Raw genomic sequence first — 27,331 nt, 5'->3', positions numbered from 1 at the left:
TAGGTTTATATTAAAATGAATTTGTTCTTGAACAACAGCCACTGTCACTCACCAGCTGATAACCACTGGTATTCTGATGTTAGCCACAGCCTTCAATTCAACAGCAAGACTTCTCATAAGCTGTTTTTTAGAAAGTGACATTTTGCACTGGAAAACACCCTTCTTGAATAACGTATCTCTGTCTGGCTTATCTAAATATTGGTATGTCATTAAAGAGAAACCCTATGGGCTTCTTGAAGTGCCCTAAGTAGCAGCCTGGCCCTTCCAGTTTGATAATCAGATCTAACCCCAGAAAAAACACATTTTTTTTCCCCTTGTGTGAGCTTAGGGAGGAGAAAACAGTATCCAGAAGCTGCTGTGCCGGGGCCAGCTGGGGAGGACAGACGGCATTGGTTACAGGGCTGGCGGGGGTCCAGCTCCCGGCACTATATAGGAGTGCGAGCAGGGAGCTAGGCTTCAGACTGAGCCACTGCCTGCTTTAGACATCGTTCACACCCTTCTCCTGGCCGAGGAAAGCTACAGCCTACCAAGATGTGCAAAGGACTAGCAGCGCTGCCCCACACATGCTTGGAGAGGTGAGAGTGGACAGCCCATGAGGAGATGTGGGGGGCCTGCCTCCCCACAGGGCTCTGCCACGGGTGGCTGTGGGCAGAGAGGCTCTTCCTATAGCACATCCCCATGATGGACATCTCCTGCTGGGGCTGGGGTGGCTCAGCTCTGAGGAGGGAGGGAAGGGAGGCTTGCTGGCAATTCCTCAGCAGGATGCTGCGAGTGGCTACAACCCCAGGGGGGTGAGTGCTGATACAGTCCAGAACTCACCCTCTCCAGCTTGGGAACCTTTCTGAGGGGTGAGTTTGGGCCCAGACCCACCCTCAACCTCAGCTGCTCCCCTGTGCGAGCCTGGAGCAGGAGTGTGTTGTCCTCAGATCCTAATTGCAAAACACAGGAGGCTGGGAAAGAGTAGGAAAGCATTTGCCTTTCTGAGGCACAAACAGCTTGGCTCCAAAGTGCCTCAAAATCCTCTTGACGTGCCTATGTCTCCCTCACAGACAGATCAGCCATCCCCAGCCCCTCTCAAGATGCTCTGCTCTGTGCAGAGCACCCACTCTGCCCCACTTGTGGCAATCATCCTCATCTTCGTACCCCTCCGCCCTGGCATCTGCCTCAACCTGCACTGGGTGGTGGTGGTGCTTCCCAGGCTGCTCTTGCCCCTTGGGAACCCAGGCAGGCTCCAGGCCCCAGCTATTTCCATGCTCAGCAAAAGCTGTGGAGCTGGAGGGGGTTTGGAGGGGCTCCGGGGAGAAGCAGAGATGCAAGGGAGGCCACTGCACAAGGCTGGGGTAAAACCTGATAAAAGAGTTTACATGTGAATTACCCAGTGAGGATTTCCTACAGCTACAGATGTGTTAGTACTGTTTTTAGATGAGAGTGAGGGTGGTGTTCCGTGTTCAGGAGGGAGCTTGGGAGAAGTCTCCATTTATCAGTGAAAGCTGTACCACTGGAAACTTGATGCGGCTTGCTCAAAAACAAGGCAAATTCCCATCACAGGCACAAACAGCAGCATAGGGCTGCCACAATTTCTTTGCTTGAAATGTGCTTTTTGGTCATCCTTCTGGTCCTGTGTGCACCTTGCTGGGTCTCCTGCAGCCTCTCACACCATGGGTGGCTCAGCAGCACTTCAAGATATGGGTGATCCACACATTTCTGACTCTGGTGTCATCTTTCTTGTCACTCTTCTGCTACTTTCTTATACTAAAATAAGTTTATTTCCACTGGTGCTAAGCTGATGCTTTCATTGACCTCCATTATATGCTCAGATCCCCACTCCTGAAGTCAGCTTCCCGTATGCTTTTATACATGGAGTTAGGACTGGGTTTATCCCATGTGCATCATTTTGTATTGCTCTACAGGCATTTCAACAGCTGCTTCATGAGACCCTCCTCCAGCTTCTCACAACTGCTCCCCAAGTGCTGCACCCGGGTACTCCAGTGTAATATCTGCTGCTTGGCCACTGTGTGTGGTGTGATATATTTAACAGCACAGTCCCAGCCTGCATTCCCCTAGGGCCATCCCCATGCAGGAAAACACACCATGTGCCCTGCATGTTTTGTACTACCTTTCCCATGCTGTTCCCCACAATGTCATCCACAGTCCCCTGCAGCTGCATGGGGTCTGGAGAGCCCATCCAGGGTCTCCTGCAGACCCAAGGGGCCAGTACCCCCTGACTCTTCACAAACCACGTGCTTGCTGGGCTCTTCAGAGAGGACCAATAAGTTTGGAGGAATCTCTTCCTACAGCCAGAGCTTCCTTGACTCCTCTCCAATAGACCATATTTGTCCATGTGTCCACCATGGCCCTCTGATACAGCTGCTGCTTACGTGCCTGTACAGCATCATGCTTGCAGCTTTATGGTTCCTCGAATCCCCCTGGCACCTTTTTCCACTCAAAGGGCATTCCCTCTGGCACCTCCCTGCAATAGCAGGAGCTTTAGTTTCCAGCTACAGCTTTAAGGTCTTTGAGCCTCTTTTTTTTCAGTTTGTGAAGCTGGAGTCTCTCCTGGCCCTCCCCAGCGCCCTTCGTGCCCTTGATGTGTTTGACAGAGCTGTTTTTTAAATAAAAAGATATTTTCTTTCAATGTTTCTTGGAAGCTGTTTCTCAGACTTTTTCTTGGCTTGCTCCCATATGTTCTCACACTTAACCTTCCACAGTTTACGGTTCTCCTGCTTTTTCTCACTTGGACATAACTGAGGGGGTTGAAGGATGCCTTTTTGTTTATAACTGCCTTTTTTACCCTGCTGTTTAGCCTTTGCTGAAGCCTTGCTTGAAAGCTTATGATACATCTGCTGGATGATGCCAGGATGATGTCTTTAAATAGTCCTTCCCTCCCCCCAGCCTGTAAGCACTCAGCTCCCTGCCTGTCCTTTTTCACTTCTTTTCAACAGGTTTCTTCATCTTTGCCATCTCCCTATATTTCACGAAGGTGCCATTGCCAAGGGCTTGCTCGTGGGCAGGAAGTTTCTTGTTGCTGTCCCCACACTAGGATCTGTGGGGCTTCAGCAGGGTGGGCAGCCACTGATGGTGCATCAACAGCACCATGGGATGGAGTGGGGATGGAGCCATCAAGGGAGCTCCACAGGGAGCAGCAGGGAGTGGGGCTACAGTAGAGGTCCAACACCAATCCAGCAGACCAGGCTGGGAAGAAGCCCGCCTACATGACAGCCCAAGGGAATGTGGCCCAGGGCTGAGCTGAAATGGAGTCCTCAGCCATTTGAAGGGTTTGGGGCTCAGGTGTCAGAGGGTGAGAACTGGAGAACAAGATTTTGAACCATGTGTAAGCATTATCCATTGCTGCTGCTTGAAGTCACCATCAATTACAGCCAAACCTTGTGTGTGCCCTGGCCTCAATGACACCAGGGTGTGGGGGTTACTGGATCTTGCTCAGGCAGTGGCAGAGTCCTGGTCTTGCCTTGCCACATCCTTAGGCTGTTGTACGTTAGATTCTGCTCCCAGTGCCCCTGCTCCCACACAGCCCATGTTTCCCTCCTGCCTGGGCCCCCCCGGCATGCACCATCCTTGCTTTGGAGGTGGGCAAGCCCCTTCCCCCTTGTTCTTCACCCCTGCTCCAGCCCCTGTGGTCAGGCACATGGTCTGATCACTTGAAGGGGACTGTCCCTGGTGCCCACACCAAGCACCACCAGTGGGTTGGCCATGGCAGCATTCCCAGCTCTGTCCTGAGCACTTCTGCTCAGCTGCTCTTTGATTGCTGCTCCCTGAGCCCATGTGTCCCCTTCATCAGGGGCCACAAACACAGCTGCCTGTGAAAGCAAAGCCAAAGGGATGGCCACCCTGCTCCATCAGCTTTCCTGTGGCACCTTCTGCACCAGCCCATTGCTTTGGTGCCAGTGGGGCTGTAGCTCCTGCTCACTTCACCTGCCCCCCTCGCTGCTGCTGTGTCATCCATGTGGGTCACAGCCATGACACAGGGGTCCTGGCACAGTAGTGTCAGTGGGATGCTGAGGAGCACCTGAGGCTCACAGGATAGCTTGCCTCAGCCTTTGTGTGTCAGGAGCCAGCTCCATCTTGGAGCATTTATTTGCATGTTATTTATTTATTAGAGGGGGTGGGATGAACAGTGCATAGCACCATCTCCATCCCAGAGACACCTTGGTGTGGGAGCTTGGGAACCTCATCACCCTTCACCCAATGTCCTGGTCCTTCCAGGCAACACTGAAGTTTTTTCAGAAGCACGAGCCATGGGATCTGTCCCTGCAGCTGCTGACATTTTCCATGAACACAGCCATGTTTCTGGGTCTGTGCTTACACCCACTGCAGGTGGTCCTTGCAGACCCCACTGAGCTGCTCGCCCCGCCACCTGCTCCCAGGCTAGGGTGGCTGTCAGAGCCAGGATTCTGCAGCAGAAGTGGGAGGCAGCTGATGGAGGAGAAGAGCCCATGTCGGGCCTCAAAAAGTCGCCTGTGGGGCTGATGTGTGGAAAACCAAAACACAGCATGAGCTTTAAAGGCAGGATAAAAGCTGAAGGAATGGAAATGAAATAGCAGACATAGCAAGGGAGTGAGCATCCACAGAGGACTTGTGAAAATAAACAGCAGAGAGAAGCACAGTGAGCCCTGAACCCAGGGAGCTGCAGCCCAGCTTCGACAGCCATGCCATGGAGAAGGCAACAAGCCCAGCTACCCTGTGGGGAAGCAGTGGGTCTCCTAGCTCTCATTCACCTCCTGTGCATATATAAGGCTTATTTATTATTTATATACACACTAGATATATATATTAGGGCACCCTGCTCTGAGTACTGATGGCAACGCAGGGCTGGCAGACCCAACATGGACAGGTGTGGGGCAGGCACTGCCATGCAGCCCAGCATGGCATCCTGCACAGCCTCCTCTCTGAAGACAGCTCCTGCATCTCCTCACCAGCATTTCCACTGGGCTCATCACTATAGAAACTAAGTGCTGCGCACATGTCCCCTAATTCATCCTCAGAGCAGCCAGCTCCACTGATGCAATTATCCTGGCCACAGATGGGGACAAAGCAAAGCCATCAAGATCAAGATCAAGCACTGATGCTAATTCAGAGTGAAATGCTTTAGCCAGGCACCTTTACAGCATTAGGGTCCATTTATTCATGTCTAGTTAATTACACAGCTTTGTACCTCACCAGTGGCTGTGCTAGGGTCCATGCAGGCGCAAGCAGGGACCATCCCCACTGTCCCATCCCTTCCACCTGACCTGTCTTTGCTCATCCCTTCTTGCAGGGCCAAGGAGATCAAGACCAAGCTGGGCACATTGCTCCAGAAACCTGACTCAGCCATTGACTTCATTATCCCCTATCCAGAGAAGCCGGAAAAGCCTTCCAAGGCCCAGAAGTGAGTACTGTGCTGAGGTGGGCTGTGGAGGCATTCATGCCTGGCTGGAGAGGTGGACAAGAAGGAGCTGAAGCCCCTGCTGCTAGTAGGCACAGCAGGCTTTACATGACAGGCAGCTCGTGATATGGTCCTCATGACCCATGCATTAGATGTGGGCTCAGACAGTTTTGTCAGGGCAACATGAGACGTGTCAGGCAATACAGCTTTATGAAAACCAGATTTCTCCTGGAAACTCAATTTACTTCTGATGAGATTTCACATTATTTGATAAGGGTTTGCCAGAGGCATTTGGCAATTGGACTTCTTTGAGTCACCCGCCTCAGCCCAGGGGTGCCAATTTTGCACAGTCTGCTGGCTTAAACATGGCAGTGTGTCCCTAACCTGTGTGCATGGCCCTGCAGTGTGATGCCTGGCTCTGGGCAGCTCTGTGATGATGGCACCTTCTCACTTACTGCCTTTGTCTCAAGCCTCTGCTCTCTGGCACTAAGCTGGGTTAATGACAAAGCAAAGAAGAAGAGAAGCTAGAGAACTGATGAGCTGTGTTGCAGGATTAACAGTTCAAAGGAGGCAAAAGAAACCTTGGAAAGAAATGTTAGCTTTAATCTAGAAGCAAGATGGCTTCCTGGCCATATGATGATGGCCTTGCCTGGGGTACCTCCAATACAGCCTCAGGTAGCTGAGCCAGGTGCCTGAGTTGCCCTGGCCACTTTTCTGGCACCCCTCAGCCCTGTCACCATCAGGTGTGTGTGACTGTCCTGGAGACCATAGCCCTGCCCTGGGGCTGCACAGACAGTGCTGGAGGACCCAGGTCTGACAGCACCCAGACTGACTTGCTGGAGGTAGGAGGCTGACTGGCCCAGCCAGCCTTGCTCTTGGCACCGGGAGCAAGAGCTCATCTTGAAGGGTCTGAGTGGCCATGTCACAATGAAAACCAGGAGAGGCTCGTGCCCACTCTTCATAAGGCCAGGTTTCTATTTCCTCCTTAAAATCACAACTTTTTGTTTTACACCTGTCCCCTTCAGCCCAGGTAATGTTACTCTAAACCAGTAACCCCCTGCCAAGGGATTGCTAAAAAACTCAAAACAAACCAAAAGGAACCCCCTAAACAACCCAAAGTGCAGATGAACAACCTGCTCACCCTGACAAGAGCCCACAAAGAACATGGGGACATTTGCCAGTGCTGTGCCTGTCTGCTGCAGCGCTGCCCAGTGAGAGCCGCCTGGGCCAGGCAGGTTAGGCAGAGCCCCGACAGACAGTGCACTTCACACTCTGTTGCTGGCATGCACTGGATGCCTGCAAAGGAGACACATTTGTCCCCATTAGCTGTCTGTGTAGAAAGCTGGAGCACATCTTCACTCCCCGCTGGCTGGAGGAGTTGTTTTCTCCTGCACTGTGGAGCCTCTATATCACTCATCCATCAGCATCTTGCTCAGAGTTAATTTCATCCCTGGGACATTCAGCTAATGGAAAAATGAATTTGGTAGTTTCCAGGAAATCTGGATTGTGTTGGATACCTGCAGTGATGCTCCCTCTCACGAGGGTGGGGAGGCGCCTGCCAGGAACACAGGGGTAGGAAGAGCTTTTCATCCTTGGTGGCAAGTGCAAATGCAATTTGAGGTGCAGAAAGTGAATGACCAGAGCCCCCGCCATGGTCTTTACTGTGGTTGCTGGTGGTTTGATGACGAGTGAGGGCTGGACACCCAACCCGAGAAAGTCTTGCATTTCTGCCACACTCCTCTCCCAGCTGAAGCCAGGGCAAGGTAGCTGAATGGGAGCATCTGCACTTACCCCAGAACCCCTGCCGAAGCACCAATGTCCCCAGGACCAGCAGGTTGTCCTGCCCACTGCTCCCTTCCAGCCTCAGGGTTGCTCTGCTCACCCAGAGGGGTTCAGCCCCAGTGCATAGCAAAACAAACAGCAAAACAAGCCTGAGTGCTGCATTGGCCGTGGGGAGTGGTGATGGCCTGTAGTGAATCCAGCACTCAGCAATTGTGGGGGTGGGTTCCCCTCCAACACTGGGCATCAGTGCACCCCAGGGCAGCGTGGTCAAACTCCTTGGGGCTTAAGAAAACCCCAACAAGACCCAGAACCACAAACAATCCCCCCCCCCCCCCCAAAGCTCTTTAGTCACACTGTCACATTTACATGAATTGCATCAAAAAAGAAGAAAAAAAAACAGAGGAAAACCCACGTACATGAAGAACACCGAAGGTTTTCACTGGGGAGGAAGGGAGCCAGGGCCGCATCCTTCCCTGCTGTGGGCCGTGGGAATGGGACAAGAGGGCTGTGGGAATTGAAGGCTGCTGACCCCCACCCGACAGTGCAGGGCTAGAATGATCCGGCCTTTCCACCCCCTCCAGCAGGAAGCATCCTTCCCCATCCCAGTGGAAAAACATAGCGACGCTTTCCAGCTGCCTGCAGAGACCCACTCTGCCCTCCCATCCATAGGTGCTGGGGAAAGGAAGGGAACCATGGCTGCTCGATTCGCAGTTCAACAGTATCTCTGCTCAGACACCAGGGAATTTGCCCATCCAGCCCCATCCTCACCTTCCCTGGCTCTTGGCTGGGCCTGGGAGGAGAGTACTATACTACAGCATAGTAGCATCCCTATTTCTCAACCATTGTTCTCACTCTGCAACAGTGTCCACAGCTTGTTACTTCTTTCCTCCTGATTTTTAAAAGAACTGTTTGAAAACCTGCAGCTCAGACCGGTGCTGTGCTGAGCATGGACCACCTGGGCTTTCTTTACTCCCTTCAGGCCATCACTGGAGGAGGCTCTGCAGTGGCGTGATTCCCTGGAGAAGCTCCTGCAAAACCCCTGTAAGTTCACATTCACCAGTGGTCATGTCCCCACCGGGTGCTCAACAAGGGATCAGTCCCTGGGACTACCAGTGCTCAGTCTGCTTGTCTCCCCCCACAGATGGGCTCGCCAGCTTCCACAGCTTCCTGCGCTCTGAGTTCAGTGAGGAGAACATTGAGTTCTGGATGGCCTGCGAGGACTACAAGAAAACCAAGTCCCCCATGAAGATGGCGGAGAAGGCCAAAAAGATCTATGAGGAGTTCATTCAGACTGAGGCACCCAAAGAGGTCAGTGGCCTTGGGGCAGGAGCTGGTACCAGAGGAATGAGGCTGCTGCCCCAGTTGCCTAATCCCAAGGAAAGCATTGGCTGCAGGGCACCTTGTACCATGGCTGACGGGCTTGGAGGGCAGTGCCCTCAGCCAAGGGCAGTCCTATCCCAATGTGCTGCCCTCCCACCCTTCACAGCCTCGGTGTCCCTGTTTGCATGCTCAGCCTCTGCTGGGCTGTTTCCTGCCATAGGCACCTCCAGCACATGCCTGTTCCCCTCTCCCCACAGAGGGCTTACATTGATCATAAGGGGTGAAAATTTACAGTCATCTCCCTCCCCGAGTTAGCTGTGCTGCTGGATAAACCTCATCCTTACAGATTTGCCACCAATAATCTTCCCAGATAAGTGAACCTACTTTGGTCCCTCCTCATAACCTTTGTATGGTTGTTGGTGGGAAAGAGCAGGGGATGGGAGATGCCATCACCCATCCCTTGCAAGGGCAGGGTCCCCATGTCTCTTACACTCAATCACAGGTGAACATCGACCACTTCACCAAGGCTGTGACCATGAAGAACCTGGTGGAGCCATCACCAAGCAGCTTTGACATGGCCCAGAAGAGGATTTTTGCCCTGATGGAGAAAGACTCACTACCCAGATTTGTGCGGTCGGAGTTCTATCAAGAGTTAATCAAGTAGCAATGTGGCAGGGCTGTGCGAGGCGTTCCCTGCGGGCGGCCCCTCTGCTTCTATCTAAACACCTGCCCCTTCTCCTCAGCCGCTTTACTTTCTTGATACCACCCTAGAGGAGCACCCAGGAGCATTGCTAAGCATCCCCGCCTGTGCTTTGGACTGTCAGATGTCCTGTTGTTTCCTCTCTTACAGTCTCTTTCCTCTCCCATGAAAGACCAGTTAGCAGAAACCCCTCTGATCCTCCCTGGGTTTGGGACCCAGAAGGGTGGGAGCAGCTCCAGCCCTGCAGTGACTGGGAGCTGGCAAGTTCCTAGCACTGTGGGTCTTGGCTTTAGTTGGAGGCTTAGAGGTTCCAGCTCTGCCTTCTCTAGGACATCTTAGGACGTGACAATTTTTCTTCCAGTTTTGCCAAAATCATTGGTCTAGCCCAGGCTTGCCCCCTTCTCCCAGCTTCCCAGGGTGTTGCTGTGGCTGCATAGGGTACCCTGTGGGTGCTGCCCTCCCTGGCTAAGTCCTGTAGTCCTGGGGTGCAGGCTGGGGCATGTCCATCAAGGGACTGGTGTCACCTGGTCTTCAGAAAGCAGATCATCAGCAGGAACAGTGACAGCTGTATGGCTGGGACAGCAGGGTGGCAGGGATGGTGGAATGGCAGGGCCAGCTGAGCCAGGAGCTGCATGGCCATGTGCTGCAGGGTGCACTGGGCTGGTATGAGGGGTGGCAGAGTGAGCCTGCACCACCACTTCCCCTGTGACTCCTCCTGGAGTCAGCTGTGAGGCAGTCTCTTTGCTTCACACTAAAGACAGTAAAGAGGAGAAAATGAGATCTGTTTGCTCAAAACACCAGGACTGTTTAGCAACCCAGACTTCCTGCTCGCTCCAACCACTTGCACGATGTACTGAGCTCATAGCCTGCAGCCTGTGGCCCTGTCCCCAGTGCCTGCGTGCAGCCCTATGCAGGACTGCAGCTTCAGGTGTTGCTGCAGTGATTTCTTGCTCCTGTTGCTTCTCTCTGCAGTAGGCATGCCGAAGCGATACTTCTGCACAAACCCAATTGAGGGGCATCGATTAGAGGAGGAAGGAAAATCATGTTGGGGCCGAAAAAGCTGCAATTGCAACCGTTTAGAGCTGATTAAAAAAACAACCCACCCCCCCTCCCCCACAAACACAAACACAATACCATTATTGGAGATATGAAAAATAAACCCCTGGCTTCTTGAACAGATGGCAAAATCTGCTGAGTTTGTGTAGCCTGCATCTCTCTCTTCTGCCTCCTCCAATCTGCCCAGGACATGTGTTTCTATAAGGCTGTCTCTTAAAAAGACCAGCTCTTTTGAAATGATTCAAAGCCAGCCCACTATTCACCACCACAAGAAATCACATATGAGGATAGGGCAAGGGCATATCTGAAAGGCAGCTGGGGTCTCATCTCAGCTTCGAGGCGAATGTGATGAACCCCTGGGCTCTGGGACATTTCATCCCCATGATGGTTTCCTGGTGAAGCATCCACAAGGCCATGGCTTGAAATGAGCTGCTTCAGCTGGCAACCTGACAAACGCCAGCAAAATAACAAGCACCCAAGCTCCCATCAGGCATCCCGGACCAGCCACCCCCTCAGGCCGCTCAACCTCAACTGCAGGTCATGAGACTCTGTATGAAATGCAGTAACATAAACAAGGGGTTTGCCAGCCTCTTCTAGACTTTCAAAATCTGATCAAATCCCCACCAGCCCCAAATATTTACACAGTGTCACTATGGTGATGAAGAAAAATACATCCCGAACTGCAGGAAGTGGGCCATGTTTTCCAGGCAGGGATGGGGAGGCAGGAGAAGAATGGAGGCCACACAAACGTGGTATTTTCTAACTCTGGAGCAAATGGCCTGGGAAAGTCAGTGCTGGAACTGCAGAGGGTGATGCTCACAGGGCATTCCCCTGGGGTGAGCGTGGGGAGCAGCTTGGGTGGCCCAAAGAGCCCAAGGGAACCCCAAGCAGCAGGAGGGATCCATCAAGAGGGTGCAGGTTCCCCCAGCAGTGCCCACTGCCCAGAGCTGGTGGGCAGCAAGGGGGAGGCAGGAGCAGAGCTGGGCACAGGCTGGGGACTTGGCCAACCTTTCTGCTGCAGGGTGCTCCCACCACCTCCTCCCATGTGTGCTCCCTGTACTCTCCTAATGCCTCCACAGACTGGTGTCAGTACAAGCAGGTTCAGCATGTTCAAGCTCCCTATTTACAGCATGACTCAGAAATGCAAATCCAGACAGGCTTCCCTGCATAAAGACCTAGATCATTCATTTTCACTTAAGCCTCTGGCTGCTATTTCCAGATACTGTTGCACATTTCGCAGTTTAAATGCCAACACCAGCGCCATAGAGGGTGGGATGCTGCTGGAGGCTGGCTTGCTGTATGCCATCAAAACCTGAGATGAGACCAGTTGCAACAGCGATGTGTGGGGCACGGAGAAGGTGTCTAGGTATGTTCTGCTGAAAAGAAGGGTGGAGGCTGGATTCAGGAGAGATGAAACAGCTCTATTGGAAATCCCTCCCCAGCTTGCTTTCTGCTGCAGTGCTGGAAGCCTTTTTTAGGGGGTGATTGAACAAGTGCCAGTGATCTGCTAGGTGGCCATAAAATGTGGCCCCTGAAGCATTTTGGAGCTCTCGGGAAGTTGTGTTTGTGTAGAAGGGTCATTTGGCTAATTACTCAAGCAGGCTCATCCCAGAAAGGCAACAATACCTGTACCTTTGCCACAGCAGAGCATTCCACAGGCCCAGTGGTATTTACTGTTGGGCTAATCCTAACCATCATATATCTTCATATATTTTATCACACTGGTCTTGTGATACTTGGCATATGTATGAGCACTATACACACAACATTGTGCATCTGTATCCATATACTCATATATAAATATACACACATACATATATGCAATACTCCTAACGTGGGCATCTGGATCCCTAGTGAGTCAGAGAGCCAAAAAGTAGTTTCTGGTTATTATGCTTGTGATCTGTCAGAGAGATGAGCATGGGCAGGTTGAGCACAGCCTCAGACCTTGTGCAGGGAAACCCTGGCCATCTGCCTGAGTGAACGCGAAGGTGCATCTTCCAAAACATCCTCCAGAATCACCCTGTGCTGTGGCTGCTGGTGCACCCTGGCACTGGAGCTGACACAGGAGGCAGGTCTTGTGCTCTCTGAAGGACCCCAACCCTGCTGTGGGGCAAGGTAACCCCATGCTGCAGCCAGGTCTTCAGACACCAGGTACTGCCTCAGTGCCTCCCTGGATCCCGCTTCCCACCATGGGGACATGTGGAGAAGGGCTCCCTGCAGCTGCATCACTTGGAATAATGCAAGGGGATCATTTGCTGTGTGTTTTCTGGTTGTTCCAGTGACCCAGACCTCACGCCCCCCCAGCCATGGTGTGATGCACCCAGCTCTCCCCCAACACAGTGACTGAGGACTGTGCTGGTGTTGCCTGGTCCCAACCTTGGGGACTGCCCAGGGGTGGCTGAGGGTGTCCCAGGGCTCGTCCAGGCTCCCCCCATTCCTTGGTCACTTCTTGGAGGGTGCTGAGTGCTGTGGCCAAGGGCTGAAATGAGATCAGGAGGGGCAATTGGCTCCTGACACAAGAAGCAGGTTTTCAGGCTGATGTTCTCTGTGTGCTTTCCACTACAGATCTTCATATGGGGAAGACATGGGCACAGGTGTGCACTGAGGAACTGATTGTGTTAACACATGTTCTTGTACTACTCGGTAATCCACACATAAACATGTTATTTCTGCTACTATCTTGATTGATGATTCATTTTATCTCTTTGCACTGAAGTTTCCTTACCCTCTACAGTGCTCTCCTGAAACTTGTGCCCAAAAGGCCTGGCAAGACCAAAGGCTTCTGAGAGCTTCTGCTGCAACAGATGTGTTGGTTTCTCAGGAAACTGAAAAAGCAAATAAAAACATCACCCCAGGAGGCTGGTCCAAAGGCAACTCACCAGCGTGGCACAGATACCCTCAGCCCCACTGCCTGGGTGCTTCCTCAGGCTTCAGCTCACACGCTCAGCTCAAACCCCGGGAGCTGCTGTGGTGCCTGTAGGGGCACAAGAGCCAGTCCTGCTCACTGCCAGCTGCACAGCCTTTGGGCAGCTCTGTGTCCACAAGGAACGGGGACAGGCTGAGCTCTGAGCTAAACATATGCCTCTCTAGAGCTGTGGGTGGGAAGACATCTTCAGTAAGGAGGTGTTCCTTTATGTTGCCCCCTCCAAGTCTGTCACAGGAGCCTCACACTCAGACCAGCCCCTCAGGAAGACAGGGTGGTCCCTGTGCTGTGCTCACTGTCAGGCACTGCACTGATCCCAAAAGCCCAGTACCCCCCACACTCATGATTCCAAAGGCATCTGAAGGATAAAATGGCTATTTCATCTTTCCGTAATTAAAACGTGTGTGAAGCCATTTGTAAAATGACTTCTTAGAGTAACCCTGGCAGTGAATTGGGTCTCTGTGCATTTTCTTTGGTTCACACAATGGCGTTTTAGAAAGGACTAGCACATTTTTTTAAATTCAGAATGAATTCATTATTATTTAAATATCAATACAGTTTTTATAATAGTTATCAAGAATTCCCAATACCAGGGGAAATAAACATAGCCACATGCTTGGCTATGTTCAGAGCTTTAGCAAGCCTCTCCATCTTTTAGCTGAACATGCTATGGTGGTATGTGTCAGTACAGGTGAATAAATACAAAATAAAGCAAATGCTAGAAGAGACGTTTCTCTGTGGGCCTGGAAGGGTCTACTGAAGAACCACAGCCTCCTCCTGCCATGTCAAAACCCCGGTGTGAGAACTGTTATCTGGGCTGGGATGCAGAGCAAGCAATACACGATTGTCAGAGTAGCGATATCCAACTAAGGAGAGACCAAGGGGCTGGGGGACAGTGCGATATGTGGTACTGCAGCCCAAGACAGCAAGCCCTGCTCTTATTTCTTGCCTTCAACTGCAGGTCAGTGTCAGTCCCAAAGCCCACAGTGAAGGCAATGTCTAACTGCAGTGACTAAAAATGAAGCTGCCTTCTTGCAAAGCCCAGGAGCAGTAATGAGCCTGACACATTCCTCCTACCATCTTCAGGAAAAAAAGTGAGCCATGCTACTACTGAAATATAAACTCACATAAATAACATTAAAAAAAGAAAAAAATTTTCAAGTACTCCCAAGCAGGGTCTTTCCTCCCCCAGCTGTTGTGACTGTGGTCCTATTCCCTCACAAACTGCTCCATACAAGCCAGGGCAAATAAACCTGAATCCAAATGGCACTCTCAGAGTCAGGAATATACACCTGTCAATCTGGGAGAGAAGGAACTTGTTTCTGTTCTGCTCTGCTACAGTGTTTTACCTGAGAGCATGAGGGACACAATAATATACAAAATAATGAACCATCTCCAAAACAGTAGCTCTGTACACCCCTAGGAAAGACCCTTGGCCAGAATAAACTAGATACTACAGAGGGAGAAGTGGCCAGAGGGAAGAGCTTCACATTGCTAAGGACCAGAGCAAGTCTTTTACATCTAATCTTTTGCCAATTAGAAAGGGGAGATCACAGTCCCCAACACTTCCCTTGGCTTCCTCATTCCCCTACTCTTTGCTAAGTGTCACACTGCAACATTGCAAGACTGGTCCCTTGGTAGGTAGTGCTGGGTCAGGATGAGTGCTCCCCAACACCCTTCTGGGCTTGCATGGCTCACCAGAAACACAGTGGACACACAATGACTGCACCCAGCTTTCCTGTCAGACACAGACTCCAGGGCTCCTACACCAACGGAGTCAGAGGAGGGTTTGCTACACAGACTGAGCCTGGCTTGGATTACAATGCTGGCTGTTGCATGACATGGGATACAACTGGGACATTAGATGGCTATTGGAGACAGCTCTGCTGCTTCATGCCAATGAATGCTTTTGCTGCCATATATTCTTGCAAGAGCCTTGCCTGCTCCTGCCTTGCTGCAGGTTCAGGCGCACTGGGAGATGATGTTAGAGTTACAGTCTAAGGTGTGAGTGTGGCTTCTTTTGCAGTTTTCGGGCGCACAGCCAGCAGCAGGTGGGCTGACCAAGTCCAGGTAGTAGGGGGACTTGAGGAAACGGCGGTACGAATCCTTTTCCATGAGGGTGAATATTTTTCTCTGAGCCTCATCAAAGCAGGACAGTGTAGGCTCCAGCATATTGTGGCTTGTCTTCTCCCGTGTGCATGAATCCAGGTTCACCTGTGGGCCAAAGGGACAGCGTAATTAGAATGTGTCCCAGAAGTGGCTAGCATAGGTAAGGGAAAATCCAAGCATCTCTCCACTAAATTGGTTTAGCTCTCCTTATTGGGCAGATGTCTGTAACGGCTGTTAGACACTCCACATCCTTGGCAGAATCTGCTCAGCTGAATACCAATGCATCCCTTCTGTCAGATGAACTGTCAGGGAGGACTGACACATACCCCTGTGGGATGTGACCAGCCAGGAAACTAAACTGCATGGGAGGAGCAGGAACACTGGGAATCAGAGTCCTCTTGGGCTTCTCCCATTTGAGTACGCCCACAGGGTGGTCACATGATTGTGACTAAATCCACTTTCTCTCTATCCAAGTTTAATATGGAAGCAATAAAAATGACACCATTTACTCGCTAACTAGCAGAGAAGCAGCACCCTTCAGCTCATGTGAAATTACCAATCTCTACCTCCCTGTGCTGCTGGCTAGTTCAGAATTCAGGCTGATACCTTTGCCCAATAAATGTTCCGTGCACATACCTCTTTTGTTGCCTGCACTGAGATGAACTCGTCATAGATCTTTCTGGCCTTGGGGCTGAGCTTGGCTGGTGACTTGGTTTTCTTGTAGTCCTCACAACTGACCCAGAACTCGATGTTTTCCTCACTGTACTCAGATTTGAGAAAGGCACGGAAAGCAGCCAGTCCTCCTATGGATTGTTTAGAGAAAGAACAGATCAGGCAAGAGTGTGGGTTCCTGGATAGTTGTACCTGTAAACCCTAGCAAACAGCAATTGTGGGATCTCCTTCCCAGAGCAGAATGAGCAGCTCCCCTGGGGCTAGCAGCAAGGATGGCTGCCTGCCTCCATGGCAGTTCCTCACGCAGCTTGTGCCTGTTGAGGGAGCCTGGAATTCAAACAGGCCCCATGGGGATGTCGCATATGGGTCCCCCAGCTGCCTGCTCCTCCACTGTGAGACTGCTCCAGTGTCTCAGCCAGGAGAACACAGGCAACTCACATGCTCCCAGGAGGCCCTGAGGAGACAGCCAACAGAAGTCTCAGGCCATGGGAACAGCACAAAGGAAACCTCAAGGACATCAGTGTAGCCCGGAACTGACAGGAAGTCTCCCATGGGCTCAGTTTCTCCACTTTTTGGTTCTTGTTTAATCCACTGTTAACTGTATGCTGTGGTCTTGCACTCCCCCTTGCAGAGGGGATAAACCAGTTGCATTTACAAAAAGGACAGCTCAGCAACAGGTCAAAGCCCCACTCTTGACATTTGTGATTGTCCCTGGGATTTCACCAAGGGGACACTTCACCACCTATCCCAGAGGCCTGTGTGGCCAAAAGAGGTACTGTGTGCTGCTAAGAGACATAAGATAACATCCCATGCTCACTCCAGGGACTGCTCACAGCACGCACACTCTGCAGGCAGCAGAAGGGCCCTCTTTACTTACTGTCATGATGGATCAAGTTTTCCAAAGAGTCTGCCCACTTTCTGACTTCTTCTTGGCTAACCCTAAAAGGAGACAAAGGGAGAAATATAGGGAAGATTTAAGGGCCATACAGAAGAGACAAATTTGTTCTTTTGCTCTGCACCATTAGAATATCTTTTTCTCTGATTGTTCTAAGAGCATACACAAAAGACCAAGAAGGAAATGTCAGGTTCCTTTAGAGAGACCCCTGAGTATCCCAGATACAATCTACAGAAATTCTGGTTTGCTATTCTGGCAATTATTGGAGATTTTGTGTTTATTTCGTGACTGGTTGCATCTCCTGCTGGAGCATGGAGCTGGGACCATTCTCACAGGTCACATCGGCAAACTCCAAAGAGCTGATTTCCTTAACCTGTCAGGGGAACAGCAGCTGGGTCTTGTGAAGGCGTTATTCCCCTGCACAAATCTTTCCTTGTGCATATGCATGTTGAATCACGGAAGTGCTGGCAGAAAGGGACATCTAGTTTAACTTTCCTCATGGAAAGGGACTATCAATACCTGAGAACTATTGCCCCACTAGATTCAAACACAGGTGTTCAGGAGTTATCAGGAGGCAGCAGCAGAAACACTAATGAAGTTCAGCTCAGTGAAGGAGTAAATAACTTGTTGCGGCCAGCCTGGCCTCAACTACATGGCAGCATCTGCTCTTACCTCTGGCTTGAAGATATTTTCTCCTTCTTGCCCTGAGAAGAGCCATAGTCACAGGAGTCTGACTTCTGCAGCAAGAAGCCCAGACGATGCTTCATGTCTTTGGCACTGAAAGAAACAATTCAAGAGCAAGATGAAGATAATGCATTACAATTCCTTCTGCAGTGTCCTCACCCACAACAAGCTCCTTTAGCTTCACTCATGACACAAATGCAAGTGGCTGCTAGTGACTCCAGTGCTGACTTTCCTCTCCCCACATAATGCACATTTCTGCTGCTGGACAAACACAACAAAGTCAAAGAAGTAATCTTTCGTGTTCAACAGCACCATTTTCTTGCTGAGAAGGTCATGTGCCTGGAGGTGGGCCTTGCAAAGGGGGAGAAGTTGCTGTTTTCCTACTGTTTACAATTACATTATTATGATAAAAAGGCATCACAGCACTGTAAATGCGTCACTTCTCCTTGACTGGTTTGCACAGCTACTAGTGTCTGGTTCTTACAACCTTACTAATCCTTTCTGGCAGCCCCTGCCATCTCCCTGCCTCATCATCAAGCTACAGAAACAGCAGGGCCATGCCAGGCCACACCATCAAGCAGCTGCCTGTGACACAGAGGGAAGTGAGGAAGCAAAGGGCTCAAAGCAGGACCAGGGGTGAAATCAGAAGCTGAGCCATGAGCTTCACCACAACCAGACCATACTAACTGCAGGCTAATCCCCTGCTCCACAGCAAGCTCCTCAAGGATTCATGTTTAATTTTGTTCTGCCTTCTAGCATGCTTAGGACAATCATTGCCTGATAGCAGATCTAGATATACAGCTGGTATTGCTCACAGCATCTCTCTGAATTTTCTTCCAATTTAAGAACTGAAGGAAGGGGTGGGTAAATCAGTCCTGCTTGCTCTGGGGCACAACCCCTGGCCTGCCGCAGGGTGCAATGATAGTGTAAGAAGAAAATTACTCTCCTGCTTCTCAGATCAGAGGCTGGAAAAGAGCAAGAGGCTGTGTAGGGGCTGAGCTCTGGTAGCTTCTCAGCCTCCCAGCAGTGCTCTTTGCACCCTGTCAGCACCCCCCCCCCCATCATAGATCATATCTTATCTCACTACTTTGCTGTGCTTGTAAATGTATCCTTAACAACCGCAGCCCTAGGGTGAGAGTGAAGGGACCTCAGAGCTTCCTTAGAGCAGGGTGTTTGTGATGAGGGCCAGCACCCAGGCCTTTCCTTGGCAGATATCGAGTACTCGGCACTGGCAGACTCGGCTGCCTCGTGCGGTCATGCTGCTTGCCCCCAGGAGACTGCTCAGGTCTGCGGGAAGGCGGCAGCAGCTGCTGCTTGCAGTGAGTGCCGCAGCTTTCTGGGAGAGAGGGATTTTCTTGGGAATCCTGAACAGAAAGGTTAAAAGATGTGAACTCTCTACTCCTCCTGTATTTTTTAATGTTCTTTTTTTTTTTTCCGATCACATGTTCCTGCAAACTCGGGGGGGGGGGGGGGGGGGGGGGGGGGGGGGTGTCAATATTTCTTCCGTGCATTTTCAGCACTTGTTTTCAAACCCACCATGAGTGGAAGCTTTTTTCTTCTAGATGGGAGCTGGCTGATTCTCAGTTTGTATTTTCCCAACCCTCTCCCACTGCACAGCCACTGGGAAGCAGCCTGAAGGCATGAGGGGCTGGAAAGCACTGCACCATCAGAGACCCATGCAAGTTTGCATGGGCTGGATGAGCAGGGACTTCTGTGGGACTGGTGCCATTCTGGGGACCTGGGCCACTCTGCTGGGGGTCTCAAGGCACCTGTAAGGGAGTAACACCTCTCCATGAGAGCTCATGGCCACCTTGTTCTCATAGAGACCCCTTCACACCGGGCTGCAGGGCAGGCTATGAAGCCAAGAGCGTGTCTGGGGGCACAGGGATGCCTGGCTGGCGCCGCACACAAGGGTGCAGCCAGATCATGCACCCATGGCAGGGGTACAGCTCAGCCCTTCCTGATCAGCACAGCACACTGGGAATGGCCAGCCCCACAGCACTGTGCACCAGGATACAGCCTGCCCTGGTCCCTCACCATCCCTACACACCCGGGGCTAACCCTGCACTGGCTGGTGCCGCATCCAGATCCCCGTTGCCCTGGGCTGGCTTGCAGCCCTTCCTTGTCCTGCCAGGCTGGTGTTCTGCATTTGGGATGCGTTTTGGAGAATGACTCTCAATTCTTTTTTTTTTTTTTTATATATTCTTCCTGCCTCCTTTTTCCCTCAAAAAATCAAGGAAAATTCAGCAGAGAAAGGATTCAAAGGAGAAAAGGGTGCAAAGCTTGTGGCAGAAACAGATGACAGGAATATCAATATGTAGCAGTGCTAAGAGCTGCTTGTTTTGCTGATGAGAGGGATGGCTTAGAGTTCGCACAGCTCAGTACAAAACCTTCATGTAATTCTGCTTCTGAATAACAGAAAAAGAAAAAATAGCCTGTAAGCAATCATTTATATCTCATCTTAGAAAAGCAGCAGAACCGAATCTGCCACTTGTACTTCAGACACCAAGTTCAATACATCAGCCTAACAAGACCATTAACAGACGCTCAGAAATAAACAGTACCTTTTTAAGCAAGTGGCTGGCAGCGCAGCGAGTCCCTTGCACATCTTGCTCTGGAGGTTGGTTCTGTATTCCAGGAAAAACAGCAACGCAGGAGGAGGCAGAGGCTGCGCGTGGGTCTCTCGCGTCTGCAGAATTCAGTCTGGTCTCTGAGCCAGCTGCGCTGCCTTGGCTCTGTTTTATAGCCTAGCCCAGACAGCCCAGCAGCACTGGGTGACCCAGTCAGGACTCAGCACAGCGGCAGCACCCATCCCCTTTTTGCCCACCCAAGAGGAACAGGCTGACGTATAAGCCAAGACAAAGGAGTGAGTGGGGTCGAAAACCTTAACAGAAATGAAGCTTGGTGTCTGGCTGCATAGGTGGATTCTTTTAAAAGGGCAGAAAGAGCTTCAGGGGCTTTCCTCTATTGCAAAAGGTGGAACGGTGTAGATAAAAGCTGTAGATTTTCAGAGGGGCACAGATGGTAAAAAGGTTCAGAGAATCAGTTCGGAGAAGTGAGATGAGCTTTGATGGTTCCTCAGTTTATTTTCTACTATTTAAAGTAACCTGGGGAAAACAAGGGACAAGAATTTTAAACACAAAAGGTTCCTATAATCCCAAAATATGCAGAAAACAGAGCTCTGAGGAAAGAAAATGTAAATTCAACAGGGAACAACCCAGGCAGAGAAGACTGTCCTGTTTTATTCTAGAGGCATGTGGATATATACTTTTGGTGGAGCTGAAAAAAAAGCTCTGAGGGGCATATCACTATTGGAACATAAAATGTGTGTGTCCTGGCACACATGCATTTGGGGACAGCTCATGCACATCTGTACAAATAAAGACAGGAGGAGGCTGGTCACACAGCTGCCTTAGATATACCATATTTGACCCTAATCAAAAGCTAGACCTTGGGAATCAGAACTCCCTGAATCTCCAAGGAAAGATGATTAATTAAAACAATAGGCATAACTGTGCCTGCCCAGAGAGGAATTTGCAGCAGTGTTGAGGCTGCTGTGTGCTAAAGGATGAAACCCCTGGCTGTGGAGATGTTTGGTGGTGACTACACTGCCTGTACTCACAAGGAAGAGCAGAATGAGCCTAGCTACATTACCTGTGCTCAGCCCATGGAGGGTGCAGAAAGCAGTTGTCTCTCTGGAGAGAGCTGGTTGATATTTATTGAGTTGCAGCTCAGCACAGCCTGTACCATCATTATGGAAGAGGGGAAAGCTCTGGGCAGACAGGCGTGCATATGGTCTCCCACACCTGAAGACTTGCTCCCGCTGTGAAATAAAGAAGGTTCATTTCAGGAGCAGGCTGTCTGCCCATGCCACCACTGCTGCACTTCCTCCTCCAGAAACCCTTAAATACTTTGCCCATGACCTGCAGAAGATGCAGGGTGAGATTTTCCTTCCTGCGTCTCTAGAGCCTACAGCCAGCAGCACAGACAGCCCAAACCCCAGGCTAGTTTACCTGCCTTGGCACACCGCATCCTCTCAGATTATTAACTGCTGAATTAACTATAAATGCTTTTGTAGGAATGTAACTATCCCGTTGCCAAACCTGAAGCAACACACCTGCAAGTTCTGCAGTGTCTGGACTGAAAATAAGTCCCAGCTCAGGGCAGTGTAAAACTTTAACTCAGTGAATCCCTTTTGGTTTTGGTGTTGCTTGCTGACAGCACCTGTACAGATCTGTAGGTAGCAGTTGAGCACTGGCAGAATTGATGCCAAAGCTCTGATATCTTCTGTTTGGGAAGGAGAGAAGCCAAAGGGCAGAATATGGCCTACATGAAAAAACTTAATTAACATGTATTTTTACTCTCAGACATGTGAAATGTGTTGCATGCATGTTAATCCCAAGGCACCATATATGCAGCACGTTTATTCAAGCAATTCAAGAGCTCAGCTGGCTGAAATGGCCAAGGTGTCTGTAAACTCTAACCCTGACCCTAATCTTGGCAGCCAGAGCCTGACCTCCCAGCTCAGGAGGGTCCCAAAGGCTGCTTGCTAAGGCAGGGAACCTCTGTGCAGAACACAAATCCTGCAGTTTCTCTGTAACTGGCATGTAATCAGATTTTGGAATGTCACACTTCTCTGTGGATTGTAAGCATGTTTGCTGCATGGCTCTAATCACATCCAAATGCTGTGTGGTGTTGCCAACATTAAGTCACCCTCTGCATTCCCCAACTTCTGTGTGAGAAGGCTGTACTAAGAAATTTCTAACACTGCCACCACAACAGCCAGCCCAGAGAGCTTTGCAACTAAGTCCATCCTCTCTGGACTAGGGCATGCAGACTCCTACAACTGCTGCAGTTGGAATTTCACTTTTTCCAGTTCATTAATACAGACTGGTTCAGTCAAGCCCCCATGAAATGAGTTTGGGTTTGCATACTGTTTCTCCTCTAAGCTGTGTTTCCCAGCTGTTGCGGTTTAATATTCTCTTAGCTGCTCCAGCTGGTCCCCAGTCAAAAGTACCCCCTTCCATCTCTCACCCTTCATAGTCAGCCTCTTCTCACAGGGCACAGACTGTGCTGTGCTCAACACCAGTCTCCTCCTTCTTGCCAGTTAGAAGCAGCAGCTCACGCCACTTATTACACCTATCATGTCACCTCTGGCTCACTTCATCTGCAGCGTAGAGAACTCAGTGATGAAGGCCTGGAGGTGCAAGGCTAGGGCTGGGGAATCCCTGGCCAAATGCATCTCTTGGCCATGTGGTGCTTTGGAGGCTCACAGGAGATGAAGGATAGCAAACACCTGCAATGCGCACTGTGGCATCCCTCATCCCCCATGCACTCATCCCTGCTGCATCCCCCACCCTGCCTCCCTAGGCAGCTAGAGACAAGGCTATGAAATGGAGGGAGCTTTCCCTCCCACCATCACTGCTGGGGAAAGACGTCACGCACACTGGCTCACCCCCATACACAAGCGTAAGTGGGATGCGTCCCTCGGCTCTGCTGCAGTCAAGCAGCAGGCCGTGGGAGGAGGCAGGGAGCACAGGAACGCTGCTTCCGCGGTTGTTGCCCAGAGCCAAGCTACTCCAGGCTGTTGCCCTCCTGACAGCATGGGGCTCTCCCACATCAGTCCCTTCCCATCTCAGAGCAGCATGCTGTGGGATGCATGAGCGCACAAGAAAGATGACTGCTTTGCGTCACTGAAACAGGGAAGGGCATGACATGGGAGCTGTGAGGACGTGCTGCTGGGCCACAGCCTCTCCTGTCACTGCAGCCTTCCTTCATGTGCCTTGCAGAGGCTAACAGTGTCCCACTCTTCCTCCTCTTCATGCCAGGCACCTTGGGATTGGGCTAGCAAATTGCCTGGGTGCACAGCAGGATGCTGGGCAGAACACTGTCCATCTTTCTCATGGGCACCCCCACCCCAATATGTGTCTGACTTCTGATCTGGTCTACAAGACAGCATTGGTGAAGAACCAGAGCAGCTTCCACACCCCTGAGAAATACTAACCAGGATGGCACTGGTGCCCAGGGCCCCAGAAGCCCTGGTGATGCTTAAACCCCTGTGAGCTGCCCCAGCACCAAACCCTGCTCTGGGGAGGGGGCCTGGAGCTGTGCTAAACTCCTGATTTGTTTCTCTCGTACCCCATCCCCAAGCACTCTTTGCACAAAATTCATTACAGCGAAGCCCCCAAGTAACCATTAACTTCTCTGGTACACCCATTAGCGGGTAAGATTTCCTTCCGGTCATGAAGGTTGTATCTTATCCACGTACCTGTGTGCTTTGATTGACTTACAGATAATGAGTTGGTAGGAGAGAGACCTGGAAGGACCATTTTGGTCTGAGTTTGGATGAATCATCTCAGCGTATGCCTGTGCCTGACACTGCATGCAGGCACGTTTCCAATCTCAGGGCCATGGCCTGACCTCTCTAAAAGACACATGGAGAGGACACACGTGTCCCCATAGAGTCCCCCAGCCAATGCTGGGATTCCCAGAAACGCTGTCCCACAACACAGTCTCAGGAAAATGTTCTTTTCCATGTCTCTCCAATGCACTGCCTGATTTCATGCATGACCACAGCCATGGCCCCCACAACCAGCCCCCAGAGGCATGCTTTGAGGAGGGGGCATCTCTTCCCAAACTAGCCCTGACCAGAGGCATAATTCACCATGCTATAACACTGCTTATTTCCCAATCACACAGAAACCTTCTCAAGTGGATGCACCTCCAGGCTGACCCAGTCACCTTTCTGCTTCTCTTGGATGAGGCAAAGATGAAAGGCAAAGCAGCCTTGCATGTTGCTGTAGTTTCTTTCTGAGCCTGCCCTTCTCTGACGTGATGCTCTGTAAATGTTAGCAAATTCATTCACATGTTCCTTAGCTCCAACTTCATACAATTCATACAACCAAACGTACAACCCATACAGTTTTCCCATGCTCTCAGCTTTTTTCTACTTATAGCTGCACCTGTAACATCAGTGGATTGTTATAATTTCTAAGTGCTTGGAAGTTCCTAATAATGGGGGGTGAGGGTGCTGGTTGGGTTTTTCTTTGCTTCAGCCCTCAGCTTTTGGGCTGCCTGCTTTTGCTGTTACTACCCAGAAGAAAACATTACTGGAAGGAAGAAATTTTTTCAGAGCAAATGGACTTTTTTATTCTGGTTTGGGTTTGCAAATGAAATAAGTGCTTGGTTTTGCGTTTTTGTTTTCCGTCTGGTCATTGTTGTTGTTTGTGAGCATCAGGCAACAGAAGAAGCTATAATTTGAGTAATTTGCCTTCCAATATTCAAAATCTCTGTCTCATCATTCATCTTGATTAACAGCCCTTAGACATTTCCTCTTAATCACTCAGAAAGTTTTGAATTACACTGAACCACAAATCAAGCCAACACAGGCCTGTCCACTAAAACCACTTTGAAATGTCTCAGCCACTTTTAGTCCATTTAATATGGATTTTATGACATTTTAAGCCAAATATTGATAGCAAGTCATATTCATTTATAAATCTATTTCACTACCATAAATCCCTCATAAAAGCACTATTAAGCTCATTAGAAAAGGTCTATTTTTCCATTAAATCACATCAGCTGATGCAAATTATATCACCACCTTTTCAAATGAGCCTGCTATCGTCCATACTAATAGTGGTTCTGCACTGATCAAAAGGTTAATTGCTCACCCCCTCTCAGAACATGGCTTGCTTCCAGTCTCCTTTTATTGTAAAATGTATGAAAAAGAACCACTCTTTGTTCTGAGAGATCTTTAGCCTGTTCCTCCAAGAATCTTAGTGCAAGGCAGTTGCACTTGGTTGATATAAAACTGTGCTGGTCTTTTGTAACGGACACTGAGCAGACCCTTGTGCTGTGCCCCAGCTCTGCCTGCAGCTCCTCTGGATGTCTCACAGTGCCAGATGCCAACACTGCCACTGCTTCTGTCCCTGGAACATGCCTGGGGGTGTGAAGCAGCTGTTTCTGTCCTGTCTGTGTGCTGCCACGCCCTCCTCAGCTCACACAGCCTGGCTAAAGCACAGCACCAAGAGCCAGGCACTGCTCCCACTGAGCAGAGGTGGCTCTGGCGAGACACGCATCATGGACTGCTCACAATGAGCAATTTCACCCTTCGCAGCAGTCCGGTCTAAGTATTTCCACTGTGTATTTTGACCAGATATAGTGTAATATGAATATAGTTGCTGTGATTTAAAGACACAGTTCTGTGTTCCTTCATGTTCTTTGTTTGAACTTGCTATTTGAAGCTTACAGAGAAATCCTCTGTTGAGACAGGAGCTGTGATGGGCGATGGTGGGACAGCTCAGATTGAGCCCTGTGGGCCCATCACCATGTTATCTTAAAGGCAGGGTTTCAGACACCTGGCCTGGGAACCTCTCATTCATGATTCACCTGAATGTGTCCTAAGGTACAAGAGACGAGGAGGAGGCGTGAAAGGAGGCAGGAAGAGAGTTGATGTGTCAGAAATGAAGACACCTTTATGTACAGTGTACAGCAAAACTACTGCACCTTAGCAACCCAGCTGTGCAGTCACTCCTTTTTCTACAGCTTTTAAAATTCCAGCTTTTTAATGTGATTGAGCTATCATCTGCCAGACAATTACTAGAGGATGTGAAGTACAGGCTACAAGGCTAAATCTTTTATTGCTAGTGGGATCTATTGTCTTAACCTTAGATGGACCTTTCTTCCTTCCTTTCCTCTTATCTTTCCAATGGCAGCTGAGCAGGATTAGAGCTGCCATACCACAAAGGCCCATGCCAGTGAACTGAGGCTAGAGCTTTATTCAGAAGTGCAAAGCCCATGGGACATTTTGTCAGTGGGGTCATGGCTCAGCATCCAAAGCACACTGCTTATTGCTCTGGTCACAGCTTAGCTGTTTAATTCTCTAAGCCTGCTTATAAAAGATAGCTAGGAAGCAGCAAGCATCTGTCAATGGTGTCTCAAGAGTATGCCAATTATTTAAAAGTGATGTTTGACAAGTCTGGAGTTGCAGAGCATCATGATTTCAGGCTAAATAAACACAAAAGCAAGCACAAGGACCTGCAGCAGAGAAACAGCATTCATTCAAAAGCTGTGATGACAGCCTGCTGCATATAATGGCTGAGTTGATTTGGGGTAGATGTAAGTGCTCTTGATGTGGCCTCAGCCTGAAGGGCAATTCTAAAGGGTGCCAAGTATTCAACAGATCAGTCAGCCCTGATGCACATGTAGCTTAGAAATCACAGAAAGGAAGCAGCAAAATGAAACTGCACTGAAAACAGTTGATCCTAGCCTGAAGTTCCTCAATCTGCGTGTTTGGGGTGAACTGGACAGAAAGAAACTGCAAGTGGCAAACATCCAATGTAGCAAAAACGTGGAATTGCTACACTGGGAAAAAGTCACTTGCTGCAGAAGCTGGTTTCATTGGAATTCATACAGTATATGATAGACATGCAAAGACTACTGGAAAACAATCACTGCTTGGTGAGCTCTGGTTTTGCACGATCTCTTGCTGTTTGAAAGTTACGTTGCTGCAATGCTGAAAATCAAGCAGAACTGAGCTTCACTGTGCCACAGAGGGAAAAGAAAAAGGCAGAAAGAGCTGTGAGTAAAATCTATGGCACATGGCCCATGGCTGTGCCCTGCAGCTGATGCTCACAGCATCATGCTGTGAGTGACAACATTTAACGCTTCATCATTTAGAAATTTCTCCTTTTTTCCAAAAAAGAAATAAATGCTCCATGTTGTTACATTTCATCCTTTTGAACTTCTCAGCAGGATGCACGTGGCTGAGATCTTACTGTCTCTTCTGAAACTGTGTTTGCCTGTCTT

General features: G+C 50.1%; 2 protein-coding genes across 3 annotated transcripts; one reads left to right on the top strand and one right to left on the bottom strand.

The window, feature by feature from the left end:
- The first annotated feature begins 457 nt into the window (after nucleotides 1-457).
- RGS5 (regulator of G protein signaling 5) lies at nucleotides 458-12,916 on the top strand. Its single transcript, XM_005147101.3, has 5 exons — nucleotides 458-575; nucleotides 5,273-5,383; nucleotides 8,142-8,203; nucleotides 8,304-8,470; nucleotides 8,985-12,916. The coding sequence occupies exons 1-5, from the start codon at nucleotides 532-534 to the stop codon at nucleotides 9,144-9,146; spliced, it is 546 nt and encodes a 181-aa protein (XP_005147158.1). The 5' UTR covers nucleotides 458-531; the 3' UTR covers nucleotides 9,147-12,916.
- A 755-nt stretch (nucleotides 12,917-13,671) lies between these two features.
- On the bottom strand, nucleotides 13,672-20,237 carry RGS4 (regulator of G protein signaling 4). 2 transcript variants are annotated; one of them, XM_005147103.4, is made up of 5 exons: nucleotides 20,086-20,237; nucleotides 17,510-17,614; nucleotides 16,820-16,881; nucleotides 15,907-16,073; nucleotides 13,672-15,375 (listed from the first exon to the last, which is right to left on the bottom strand). In XM_005147103.4, the coding sequence occupies exons 1-5, from the start codon at nucleotides 20,127-20,129 to the stop codon at nucleotides 15,124-15,126; spliced, it is 630 nt and encodes a 209-aa protein (XP_005147160.1). In that variant the 5' UTR covers nucleotides 20,130-20,237; the 3' UTR covers nucleotides 13,672-15,123. The 2 variants fall into 2 exon arrangements, with proteins under 2 accessions (XP_005147160.1, XP_030903146.1); XM_031047286.2 differs by lacking the exon at nucleotides 15,907-16,073 and having other exon boundaries at nucleotides 15,305-15,375; nucleotides 20,086-20,219.
- Between the last annotated feature and the right edge of the window lie 7,094 nt (nucleotides 20,238-27,331).

This window comes from Melopsittacus undulatus, chromosome 6 (genome assembly GCF_012275295.1).
Source record: "Melopsittacus undulatus isolate bMelUnd1 chromosome 6, bMelUnd1.mat.Z, whole genome shotgun sequence".
Classification (NCBI taxonomy): Eukaryota; Metazoa; Chordata; class Aves; order Psittaciformes; family Psittaculidae; genus Melopsittacus; species Melopsittacus undulatus.
The sequence above is the reverse complement of the archived record's forward strand: the minus strand, read 5'-3'. Positions and strand labels throughout refer to the sequence as shown.

Bases quoted from the DNA above. Each gene is read 5' to 3' on its own strand.
- RGS5 (XM_005147101.3), top strand. From the start codon at position 532: ATGTGCAAAGGACTAGCAGCGCTGCCCCACACATGCTTGGAGAG. The intron at 576-5,272 runs GTGAGAGTGGAC...CCCTTCTTGCAG, and splicing joins CCCCACACATGCTTGGAGAG to GGCCAAGGAGATCAAGACCA. The intron at 8,204-8,303 runs GTAAGTTCACAT...CTCCCCCCACAG, and splicing joins GAAGCTCCTGCAAAACCCCT to ATGGGCTCGCCAGCTTCCAC.
- RGS4 (XM_005147103.4), bottom strand. From the start codon at position 20,129: ATGTGCAAGGGACTCGCTGCGCTGCCAGCCACTTGCTTAAAAAG. The intron at 17,615-20,085 runs GTACTGTTTATT...TGTTTCTTTCAG, and splicing joins CCAGCCACTTGCTTAAAAAG to TGCCAAAGACATGAAGCATC. The intron at 16,882-17,509 runs GTAAGAGCAGAT...GTCTCCTTTTAG, and splicing joins AAAATATCTTCAAGCCAGAG to GGTTAGCCAAGAAGAAGTCA.